The sequence below is a fragment of the Hordeum vulgare genome, chromosome 5H (assembly GCF_904849725.1).
Source record: "Hordeum vulgare subsp. vulgare chromosome 5H, MorexV3_pseudomolecules_assembly, whole genome shotgun sequence".
In the NCBI taxonomy this organism is placed as follows: domain Eukaryota; kingdom Viridiplantae; phylum Streptophyta; class Magnoliopsida; order Poales; family Poaceae; genus Hordeum; species Hordeum vulgare.
This window is the reverse complement of record NC_058522.1, coordinates 436,892,281-436,905,093: the sequence shown is the minus strand read 5'-3', so window position 1 is coordinate 436,905,093 and position 12,813 is coordinate 436,892,281. Positions and strand designations below refer to the sequence as shown.

The 12,813-nt window shown below is 47.8% G+C and overlaps 1 protein-coding gene across 1 annotated transcript; it reads right to left on the bottom strand.

Moving 5' to 3' along the window:
* Window positions 1-3,923: 3,923 nt before the first annotated feature.
* Window positions 3,924-5,099, bottom strand: LOC123398566 (beta-1,3-galactosyltransferase pvg3-like). Its single transcript, XM_045093026.1, has one exon. It carries the CDS (start codon window positions 5,087-5,089, stop codon window positions 4,133-4,135), a length of 957 nt encoding a protein of 318 aa, XP_044948961.1. The 5' UTR covers window positions 5,090-5,099; the 3' UTR covers window positions 3,924-4,132.
* Window positions 5,100-12,813: the final 7,714 nt, after the last annotated feature.

Below are 12,813 nucleotides of genomic sequence, written 5' to 3'. Positions count from 1 at the left end.
GTATCTCCGAAGGTGTTAGTTGAGTTAGTATGGATCAAGACTGGGATTTGTCACTCCGTGTGAACGGAGAGGTATCTCGGGGCCCACTCGGTAATACAACATCACACACAAGCCTTGCAAGCAATGTAACTTAGTGTAAGTTGCGGGATCTTGTATTACGGAACGAGTAAAGAGACTTGCCGGTAAACGAGATTGAAATAGGTATACGGATACTGACGATCGAATCTCGGGCAAGTAACATACCGAAGGACAAAGGGAATGACATACGGGATTATATGAATCCTTGGCACTGAGGTTCAAACGATAAGATCTTCGTAGAATATGTAGGATCCAATATGTGCATCCAGGTCCCGCTATTGGATATTGACCGAGGAGTCTCTCGGGTCATGTCTACATAGTTCTCGAACCCGCAGGGTCTGCACACTTAAGGTTCGACGTTGTTTTATGCATATTTGAGTTATATGGTTGGTTACCGAATGTTGTTCGGAGTCCCGGATGAGATCACGGACGTCACGAGGGTTTCCGGAATAGTCCGGAAACGAAGATTGATATATAGGATGACCTCATTTGATTACCGGAAGGTTTTCGGAGTTACCGGGAATGTACGGGGAATGACGAATGGGTTCCGGGAGTTCACCGGGGGGGCAACCCACCCCGGGGAAGCCCATAGGCCTTGAGGGTGGCACACCAGCCCTTAGTGGGCTGGTGGGACAGCCCAAAAGGGCTCTATGTGCCAAGAAGAGAAAATCAAGAGAAAAGAAAAAAAAAAGGAGGAGGTGGGAAGAAAGGGGGACTCCCTCCCACCAAACCAAGTCCAACTCGGTTTGGGGGGGGCGAGTCCTCCCCCCTTGGACTCGGCCGACCCCCTTGGGGCTCCTTGAGCCCCAAGGCAAGGTCCCCTCCCTCCCACCTATATATACGGAGGTTTTAGGGCTGATTTGAGACGACTTTTTCACGGCAGCCCGACCACATACCTCCACGGTTTTTCCTCTAGATCGCGTTTCTGTGGAGCTCGGGCGGAGCCCTGCTAAGACAAGGTCATCACCAACCTCCGGAGCGCCGTCACGCTGCCAGAGAACTCTTCTACCTCTCCGTCTCTCTTGCTGGATCAAGAAGGCCGAGATCATCGTCGAGCTGTACGTGTGCTGAACGCGGAGGTGCCGTCCGTTCGGTACTAGATCATGGGACTGATCGCGGGATTGTACGCGGGGCGGATCGAGGGACGTGAGGACGTTCCACTACATCAACCGCGTTCACTAACGCTTCTGCTGTACGATCTACAAGGGTACGTAGATCACTCATCCCCTCTCGTAGATGGACATCACCATGATAGGTCTTCATGCGCGTAGGAAAATTTTTGTTTCCCATGCGACGTTCCCCAACAGTTAGCTCATGCATCTCCCTCGTATAAAATTATAATAATGATTATCAATCTTGTTATCAATTGGCTAGGACAATATCGCAAATCCTTCCACCACTTTTCCATACTCGGTATATTTATTTATTTGTTCTTTTAATAAAACATCATCTAACTTTTATTTCTACGTTCTTTATTATCTTGCAAAACAATGTTATTACACCTACAAAGTACTTCTAGTTTTATTCTCGTGAAGTTGTTTATTTCTTGTACTAGATAAAGTAAATATTGTTGCGCGTAGAGTTGTATCGGTGGTCGATAGAATTTGAGAGAATATTAATTCTACCTTTAGCTCATCTTTGGGTTCGACACTCTTACTTATCGAAAAAGGCTAGGAACGATCCATATACTTTTAGGTTATCATTGAGGAGTATTTGAATATTCAAAACAAAAATATAAAGAGGAGGAGAAGAAAGCAACATAAGTGTAGGATATCAATGGAGTAGAGTGACATCTGAGTCCAACGCTCATAGGTGATGACACCAACCATGTGCATGTGTTCCTTTAAGGGCGATATTGTGGTTCCACTTCGTCCCCCGCTCGTGCTTGGGGCGAAAATCCTAGTTCACTCTTCCAGACCGGTCGATGGTTGCACTCTGCATCATGACGTCGTTGAAGCAACAACCAAGGAACTTCTCCTCCTGACTTCTTCGTGATAGGATTGGTGGCAAAGACAACCTTTGTCGGATATCACACAGATGAAGTGGTGATTACTTGGCACTCATGTGCTATCAGCAGTCAATGTCGACTCATAGGTTCCACGGATTGGCATGGTTGACAGTCTTTGATCCATAATGAGAAGGCATGGACCTTTTTCGGTGGCAACCTTGTTGGGCATAGCGGAGTTATCTAACGTGCTGGGATATTTCGGACAAGCCTTTTTTCATATTCCCCGGCTTCCCCAAGCTCAATTCTTTCTTCTTGTGAAATCGTCCGTGATGACAAGCGCGTTCCCTATTTGTGATACTTTCGATATGTTCTAAACCATTGATCCTAGGCTAGTCGTGGAGCGTCGGGTGGAGAAATGTTGCCCCCAAGGATGGACACCTTAGATGAGCCCACATCCACACATAGAGATACCTAACGAGTCATGGTCGCTGATGTTTGGTGGGAGCGGACAGATACTCGGTTAAGTATAGTTATGTTATGCTTCCTTTTGTCTTGTCATTTGATCCATTTGTATGAGGTCATATACTTATTATGTAGTTTTAACTTTTTTAAAGGAGAAAGTTTTGACTTTATTAATTTAAATTTCTGATATAAAACCTACTTTGGAAGAAGAAGAAAAACTACAATATTCAACCTCACCGACAGAGTTTGTGCTTTGGTCATAAAAAGGATCGCACTTTTAAAAGATAAATGGCGAGAAAATAAAGTTCAAATATCACTTGATACTTGTAAACAAATACGTCACAACACAAGGTGAGTCAACTCTCACTAGTTCACACTGAGCCATGCAACTTAATGCCAAGGGGATTGGCAAGATTTTGGATTGTACGGGATTTATCCTCCTCAATCTCCACCAATCCCTTCCAAATCCACCTGACCCAAACAAACCAGCATTTGGGCAATCCAACGGCCGAACAACTCCAGAGACCACACGTTATCTAAACAACTTTTAAAACAAGTACAATAAGGTGATATAAGCAGGCTATAAGAATTAGAATATTATATTTTTACTTAGTTGAAGGAGAAAGAGGATGAGAGAGAAGATAAGCGGGTTCTTAGTGAGTATCCAGCTACAGCACGAGACCCAAAACACTTTGCGAGATGGTAAGGTGGGTCAACTACTATTAAAATAGTATATATATCTAAAACTTACTATTGTATATGCCGGCTATTAGGTTGGCTCTATATGACATGACAACTTCTTATAGCCGATTGTTGATTGTATTATTAACCATGCTCTATTCTCCCACCTTCCTGATTTGAAGTGTATGGTCAAATGAAATCTCTACTCTAGTTTTTTTTCCTCGGACTTCAATTTTTCCGTTCCTTTATTTCAAGGGAATGGTGGTTGTATGTGTAGAACCACGAAGAAAGATTTCTTCCCCGCTTTGTATTACAAAGCAATCAGTCAAAAATTCATCGATACGTGATGTGACGGAAATAACACAGACACGTTCAAAAGAAACACCGACGAATCGACAAAAAACGAGGAAGGCTCGCAACCGTTGCGTCCATCAAAAATCTCCCACCAAGCTTCAAGACTCCGAAGAAAACCGTCTTAGATTATGAAATGAAGAGAGTAAATGACCGAATTTTTAGCATAACAAACTAGATGTCCGAGATGGCAAATTACGTTGTCATGAGATGACAACTTTCTTACATAATTGATATAGAAAATTGTTATCCTCGCAATAACACATTTTTATTTGAACGGTCATCTAGGAAAAGGGACGATCTTCATCTGAATATATTGCTCAAAAAGCTATTAAAGTCAAGAATCATTCCTTAAGCTATGGTTAATCCACGCAACAACATAATTTGCTATAAGTATATTCGATTAGGCAGCTTAAAACTCCGGCATTAGATTTTTAGCATTTCTGAAATTTAATTGGTCAGAATTTGATAGCTCCAGCGCACGCCGTAGCATGGCCCTTTAGAAATAATGAAAGAAAAAAAAAATCAACTTCACAGGCCGTTGACTTCTGGAACCAAAATCGAATTCAAATGCTTTGCTACGTACACAAGATCAAGCTCTCGATCGTCTCATCAAACGATGCGATAGAACTTGGAGGGCTCGAGGCTGGCGGTGAAGTTGAAGTACCTGAGCGTGGTGGACCACCTCAAGTTGTTCTTGAGCCGGTGCACGGCGATGGTGTCCGGCACGAGCTCGTGCGCGCAGGGGGCGCCCCTCTGCGGGAAGTCGTACATGGCCGGCTTCACGTCCACCCGGTTCTTGGCCTTCCCGGCGCGGCTGAACCAGGAGTAGAGCGTCCTGTCCTCCGGCCCGACCGTGTGGTTCCTGATCTGATCCGCCGCCGCGACGATCCACTCCACGAGGTCCCACGAGATGACGTACCCCATGCCGGACATGTACTCGTTCCACCCGCGCACGTAGTCGCACGGCACCATGCAGCCGTAGTAGAGGTCCTCCCTCGGCGCCTGGCTCAGCGACTCCGCCAGCTGCGGCAGCCGGAAGAAGGTGTCGTCGTCGGTCTTCATCACGAAGTCGTACGCCCCGTCGCCGAAGAGCGCCGGGACGCTGGAGAAGTAGGAGTGCGTCTTGCCGTTGTCCATGTTCTCCGGGCAGTCCAACTCCACCACGTCGCCGTACCGCATCGCCTCCAGCGCCACCAGCAGGCGCTGCTCGTCCGACTCGATCCGGCAGAAGAAGAAGCGGACGTCGACGCGGGCCTTCAGGTTCGGCTGCTGGAGCGCGTACACCGTGCGGAGCAGGTGCCGCCGCTCGTACCGGCTCGGCAGGGTCAGTACGCCCATGAGCAGCCGGAAGTCCGGAGCCGCCTGCGCGACCACGTGGTGCGACGCGACGCTGATGCCGCCGGCGCCGTCGGGGCAGCCGGCGCCGGCCAGCGACGATTGAAGGGCGAACTCGTTGGGGTACACGACCATGAGCACGGCGGCGAGGAGCACGAGGGGGAGCAGGAGGAGCGCCGCCGTCGAGACGGATGGCGTCGGAGTGGGGAGCTTCCTGTGCTGCGATTTCATTGCGAACGGTGTGCGCTTTTCTGAACAGAGCTTGCACGGTGCAAATCAAGTTGATATGCAGAGGATTCGGCAGCGAGAGGTGCAGCGGAAGCATTCTGCCCCGTGAACACACGGTTTGCCTCCTGTCTTTGCGTGAAGTGTGGAGGTATGACCTTGGGTTTTGCTTCGTGCTGGCTCAAAGTCGACATTAGCTCCCGCGTGGCAATGGTGGCTTCCCTGAAATGACGGGTACTCCATGTTCTGACATCTTTAATTTAGGCTATATTATTACAAGACATTGATTAGATGTAACTCGCCTTAGTGTAAGGATGAAACTTAAGTTTAGGTTTACCCGACAATGGTACCGCGGTTTCCTTTCAAGAATGTGGTTGTTTATCTACTCTCAAGCGAAGAAGACCACATGGTTCTGTTTGTACATCGCGTCTCTCCCGTCGCCCCCAGCGCGGGCTGACTCGGAGATCTCAGAGGCCACGGCCGCCTAATCCTTCCACGATGTCCACCTCCCCTCCGCCGCTGCGGTGGTCGGCACCGGGCAAAGCCCGTGCGTCCGATGGTGGCGGCGGAGGGCCTCTCCTCCCTCCTTCGGATCCACGGACGGCGCGGGCGCCCAGATCCGCGGGGTGCGGCCCTTCCGACGGTGTGACGAGTCCCGATGGTGGTGGGTTTGCTATGATGCACGGTGTTTAGATCCATGAGGTGTGGGTCTTTCGACAGCGTGGCGGCTCCCGACGGCAGCGACCTCGGGTGGCGGCGTGGACCGCGTGGTGACGGATCCCGTCACACCGGTCTTCGTGAAGAATACTGGATCTAGGGCGACAGCCCTTGTAGGCATGGTGACGGCCCCTTGGCTGGTGATGCTCGCGGGTGACGGATGGATGGTGTCTTGACCGCGTGGGTGGTGAGTTGCAGGTGGATCTCCTCCACATTGCAGGCTCTCCCCCGTTGCACTTGGTGGCTTGCGATCCCGGTCGTCGGCCTCGTCGGCCTCAATGCGTTCGCGGTAGTTGGTAAAGGTGACAGCGGACCGGAGGAAACTCTAGATGATTCGCTCATCCCAACGGTGGCGACGACCAAGGTCGTCGTTATCCTTCTTGGAGGCGCTGTCTAGGTCCCTTCCCTCCACCCCGACCCCATGCCTAGGTGAAGACCCACAATCTCTTCACATTGGGCGGCAACGGCACTGTATGTGCCGTGTCCTTCTTGAAGGCGCCGTCTCGAGCGTTCAGGTGCTCGATTAGAGAAACTACAGGCGGAGGGGATTTGACCGGTGGCAGCAGGTGGTGTTCGTATTGAAGGAGCGGCGTGGCATCTGGCACGTCGACAATGGCGGGTCTCGGCGGCATGGAGCAGCGGGGTCTCGGCGGTGGGCGTGTGATGATAGACGAGAGCAGGATGGTGGCGTCGACAACAGATAGGCGTGGCAAGGTCGATGCGGCGGTACATCTCTGAAGATGGATCGGTGGAAAACGGTTGCGCCGGATTCTAAGAGTGCGTCAAACCGCTGTGCGCCCCAAACCCGACAATGTGGCTCCGTTGGGGCCTTCGGTTTTAGATGTTAGCCTATGATGTGAAATCTGTTTGGTATTCGGCTCGGACTATCGGCATCCCTTCATCAAGGATAGGAGTAGCGACATATGTTGTCGAGATGATGGCTTTAGACGTAGTGATGTATTACTTTGTAAAGTCTTTGTGAATAATTAATAAAGTAAATGCATGCATCGTCGAGATGCAGAGGCCAAGGGTGTTTCTGCTTTTCTAAAAAAATAAATCTACTCTCAGGCTGATTGAAAGTGGCAGAGATATAAAGATGAAAAATTGTCCCAACTGATAAGCACATAACAATCTTTTGTTTGCGAAAAAGGAATGTACCATGAAAATTAATCAAAAGTACGAAGAAACCTAAACATATAAATATAAAAAATCATAGAGGTCACCCCCTCCCCCCCCCTTACCCTCCCCTCCCACCGCCCGCCCCTAACCGGCTTCACCTAGTCGATGATAGACATAGAGTCTTCGTGAACGTGCCCCAAAGTTTCAATGCCCTGAAGTCGCAGTTGTATTCGTTGAACCCTGAATACTCTGAAGCACTCGAAACCAGATCTCGTCGCCCCAATGAGACAGTAGAAAACTATGTCGGGCTCCACCTTGGCAAACTGACTCAAGGATCGGAGTCTTCAAATATCAACTCGACGATTAAAAGCCATCTCTGCAACTGTCACCCCTATGAGGAATAAATAAAGGCGGTTTCTACGGATCAACCGACTGATTTCCTAGAGAAATCAGCCGGGTCCTGGCCCGTTAGATCCGTCGCTCTTCATCCATTGGATCCGGTCAACGCCACCGCGCTGGGTCATCCTTCTATCATCACAGCCGTGACAGAGCAAACGAAATGCCTCGCCGCTGGAAGCAGCATTGCACGGCTTGCAGCTGGAGCCACACCCTCTCGCGAGTAGCGCAACAGTGCTCCACCGCCGGCGGCTGGCAATGCTTCACTGCAACGTCAATCCCTTGCGTGGCAGCACTCCATCGCAGCACATGTCGCTGCCGATGAAGCTCCATTGCATCTCCAGGCCGTCGGCGACCGCTCCATCGCAGCGTCGACAACCGTCGGTGAAGCTCCATTGTAGCACCGACCAGTTGCATCCTAGCATGAACAGTCGCCAGTGAAGCTCCATTATAGCACCGAGGGCCGCATCGCAGCTCCAAACCGTCGGCGAGCGCTACATCACAAGAGCGACATTCGCTGGTGAGGCTCTAGTACAACACCGCCACGTGACCCTCCGCCCGTTGCAGCGTCGCCGCAATCTTGCAACGAACGAGCTGTTGCATCGCCGGAAGCGGTCAATAGCGAGATCCACAAGACGTGGAGCAGAAGTTCCCACAGAGAGGAAGCTTAGGCAAAGGGCAGCGATTTCGAGGAAGAAGAGCAAGGCCAGGCTGCAAGGGGAGGGGCGGTGCGGCTCTGGTTGCAGCAGGCGGCGACAGTGGTGGTGCTCATCATGGAGGGATCACCTCTGCCCGCACGTGAAGAAGACGGAAGAGAGAGGAAGAGGAAAATGCTATGTAGAAAGAAAAAAATAAGGTGAGATGGAGAGCGACGTGTGAGAGCCCCACAAAGGCACGTGTCGCTTAGTGATGACGGCTTACAAGATGATGGAATCAATGGATAGATTTTAATCGTTTTCCATAAATAAAAGAAAACTAAGGTAAACTATTAATCGAAATCGAAGCATCGGGATTCCTCTCTCCGTCAACAGCCGCGAGAAAGGCAGGCTGAGGGCAAGTTGAATCCAAAGGCTAACTAGCGAAGCCTCATGAAAAAGGAAAGAAGTTTTTTATTTCTTTGTCAACTCAGGTTAACTTGTTCCCAAATTATTAGGAACTGGTGCACAGAATTGCTTCAGGTTCCGGCCATCGTATCTCCGGAAATTGGCCGGCGGCCACCCCAAGAAAGTGCCAGATTCGGCTGGAACTCTGCGTGGTCTGACACTGTGAATAACTTCATTTTTGCAGACGTTGTGAAGTAAACTGAAAACCAAAAATTTCGTAACATTAACAAGTCATTAGGCAGAATCAGCTGGCGCTAAGAGCACCTACACCTGTGCTTAATAAATTCGATCCTTCAAAAGTGTAGACGCGTCCACAGATATTGATCGATCAAGTTTTAATTTATTTTTTCTTTTCACAACGGAACATCACAATTAGCATATTTTAAATTCATATAAACTCGTGTAACTACGTAAATGACGCATTACACGCATTGTTCGGCTACTACATCATGACATGCCATTGGATTATTAAAATTTGACATGTTAAGCTATGGAGCGGATCATCCACAAGTGCATTTGCCCTTTCAGGTGCCCTTGTCATCCTTCTCGCAAAAGTAACGGTCGAGGACGCTGTAAGGATCGAGTCGGGTCTGCTCGTTGTCGGAGTTATTCGACCCGTCCTTGCCCTTCTTCTCCTTCTTGGGTGGCAGTCTGGCCACGGCATGAACCGTCCGATTCAGCTCTCGGGCGAAGGTGCTTGTGCTCCTCCGCTGCCGCTTCTTTACAATGCATCCAGAGATGACTTCTTCCTTTGTGGTCGCCCGTGCTGTCGTCATGTCGGCAATGAGGCGGGCCTTGGCCACCCTCGTCCTCTTCTTTCCACGACGGGAACACTAGTTATGTTGGGACTTGTACTCCAACGGACCGGTGATGGGGAAGTGGGAAATTGAAGACTCCCGGGAGGACCCTAATGATCCAGCCCTGAAGAATCCGAGTGCCCAATGAGCTGACGCTATGAAGTTGTGTCGAACAAATCCTCCTGGCGGTAGGGCGTTGTCCTCCCGAGAGCCGCGGGGTGCAATGCGGACGGTCATTGCTCCTCCAACCCGCACGAGATGACACCCCAGTCGTCGGATCCGACTGGTTAAAGTTAGATCCGCTACCCGCCATCACGGAGATCATCGGGCGGGAGCTTGGGGAGGACAGTGGAGTGGAGGGAAGGGGAGTGAAGTGGCTAGGACTGGTCTGAGAAGAGGATGGGGAAGAATATATGTGGGGCCAGGTGGCCGGCATGGACCAGGTCCGACGTGAGGGACGCGTCCGGTCAAGCACGGGACTCCCCATATCCATCCTATATTTGGGCTGGATACGAGGGGTGTGGGTTAGCCCATGCATTCCAGGTCGGTTTGAGGCATCTGTCTCGGTCGGATTTTCTGACCGGTCACTGACTGGACCGTCAGCCCGGGCGTATGAGGGGGGTTTGAGGTGCGTGACTGTATGATCATTCTCAAATCCTTCACAAACATTCATGGGTGCGTTCGGTAAGTGAACGGACAGGAAAGAGAGAGAATTGATCCAATCAGACCCTTATATCACCACTATACATGTGGGTTGTCCTTGAATCTTCATATTAAGGACAAATGTATGAAGGATATAAGGTATCACGGACACACCCGATGAGTCTGCCACGTAGGACGTGATCCATCTTTTCACTTTCTTTCTTTATTTATTTTCTCTTTCTATCTCCATCAATCACGTTTAAGTGTCCTGATATATAAGAAAGAAAATAAAAAATGTAGTTGTATGAACGAACAATTAAGGATTTAAATGGACACATCCGACGAGTGATAGGAGTTTGAATTTATTCAGTTCGATTGTAGATGCTCTCGCTACGGCCAGCAGTTTACTAACCGAACAAATGGGTAGCTACACGCGAAGCCAGCAGTTTACTTTTATTTTTTTAGTTGTCAAAATTTATACACACTTTATAAGTCGGGAAGATCAATGCGTGTTAATTGTATGAGAAAGTATGTTCACATACTTTTAGTGTTCATTCATTTTTACTTCGCTTTTTTTTATAAAACTTACAGTCAATTTAATATGACACCACGAGCAAGGCACCCGCACAGACTATGCTAGTATGCTTCATGTTTAATATGGATAAAAATATATATTCTCAAATCACTCGCCTTCAGCAGCACCATAATTAGACAGCATAATTGACCGGTTAGGAACATAACGTACCTCTTTTGCTTTCTTCAAGCGATTTTCCTGTTGCGTATTTTACCAGTTTTATTTTTATTTACGATACAGAGTTTGTGTTTATATATTTTTTCTTTTAGAATTTGACTAATAAAAAGGCCCGTGCGTTGCAACGGGAGAAAAAATGCCTACACCCTCCTAGTGAGAATGAGACTCTCCTCTTTCAATGAAAGACTCATTCGGCACGAATGGACAAATATTTTTCGAGGTGGATGCACAATTATAACCACAAAAATTAACTTATTCTAGATTAGTTTTGTGTTTTTTGAATTACAATTATACAAAATACAGCAATGCATCTGTAAATATGTGAATACATATTAATATATCGCATTCGAGATCACAAAATACAGTTGCTCCTTTTGGGTAGGGACTGCACGAAGATGATGCTTAATGGCCTAAGCACAAATCACATCCATGCACCAGATGGGCACGGATGTGTAAGGCCTTGTATTGGATTTTTGCCCTCTGGTCCTCTAAGTATAAATCGACGAGGTAGTACTGATTGAGAGTTACAAAAGAATTTATTCGAAAAGGTTTATATGTTCAACTATTGGCCTTGTTGCCATGAATTTTCTAGACAGTAATAATGTTCCGCCAAAGCCCCGATCCATCATTTTCTCCTCTCCTTTTCCCAAATGGAAATGCAATAATCTGTTCTCAACTTAATAATGAAAGAAAATTAAAATAAACAGCTTTACGTACCATTTGACATCGTTTCTGAATAATTAAAAGACCTAGTCTCAATGGACCAAAAAACTTACATGTGAAGCATCATCAACAATCGGTTTAGCCCGGTTTCCCTTCAATTAACCGGGCAATTCTGTTCTTCTTATTCAATCAAAATGGCAAGTCTTTTGCCTCGTTTCAAAAAAAAAGCATCATCAACAACGCGATAATGGTTCATGAAGACTAATTTGCTTCTCTGAATTCAAATTTGATGGCCTCATAATAATCTTTGCTTTTTTCCTTATGGTGACAAGGGTTAGATCTCTTAAGAGGGTGAGTCCAATCGGTAAACATAGAGAATGACACTTCCCAATTACACAAATACTATTGCATCCTTTAGCATTCAGTATACAGAGGAAGCCCGGTATGGCTTTTGCATCCTTCCAGAAAAGTAATAAAATACCGTACTATTTAGACCGCATAAATCCCATAGAAAAAAATCTGCAAGGACAAAACAACAACTTTTAGCATAGGAACACTCTGATTAGTGAACAGTGGATACATGGTACAGACTGCAAAAATTCTCAAGCAGTAAGAATATACGAGAAAAAGAATGAAGAGAGCTTTTCAGAAAATAAAAGGACTCGCATTTGTTTTCATGAACTCTGCTTTCCAAATATCTTCTAGAAAATTCCATATTTCTAGTAATCAGATCTTCTAAAACGTTATTGCGATACTAATAATAAAATAAGATATTCCTCATGAGTAGGTAGTATAATTATATATGTCCAAGAGGCTGCAACTATTTTTACGCAAAAATATCCAGTATCATTCCTATATCTAGCATACCAACAAATCTCGAGCGAGTCCTCCAAGAGACCTTTGGTTTGCGCCTTTTGTCATTTAGGTAGGGTGGCGCTCTGGTATTGTAGACGCCGCATTGCCGGAGACATGGTAGGGCTTCACTACATGTAATGATCTAGTTTACCCTACATCTGGAGGCTTGGCATCCACCAAAACAGGGAGATCGATCCAAGACATGATAGCACAATTGGAGACTTACAAGAACGTGTACTCTCTGTCTTTGCTAAAAAATAGCACAAAATTAGAACATGTGTACTAGCAAGTGAAGAGGTAATAGAGGAAGAGGTAGTAGGGAAGTAGGACTCTCGAGGCAGCTGGAACCTAGAGCCACCACCCAGCTCTCCATCGGGATCATCCAGATCGAAGCTCGCAACCGCCCGCCACTTCGGGAAAGCCAAGACTTGATCCTGAGGAAACAACACGCACTAAGCCCCGCCGCCTCAACAGGAGTTCGCCGCCTTGCCCGCTCGTTGGTCACCGGAGGCACCGCCGCCAGTGACTGCCTCCCTCACCTTACGCCACTTCTCCTTCTCCTTTCTTCCTCTCCATCCTTTCTCCCTCACGTCGTGCCTCTCTCTCTCTCTCTCTAGACGAGCAGGACGGCACCCTCACCGGAGCAAGTCGTCGCACCCGCCTCCAAATCCATTGACATCGCGCAGG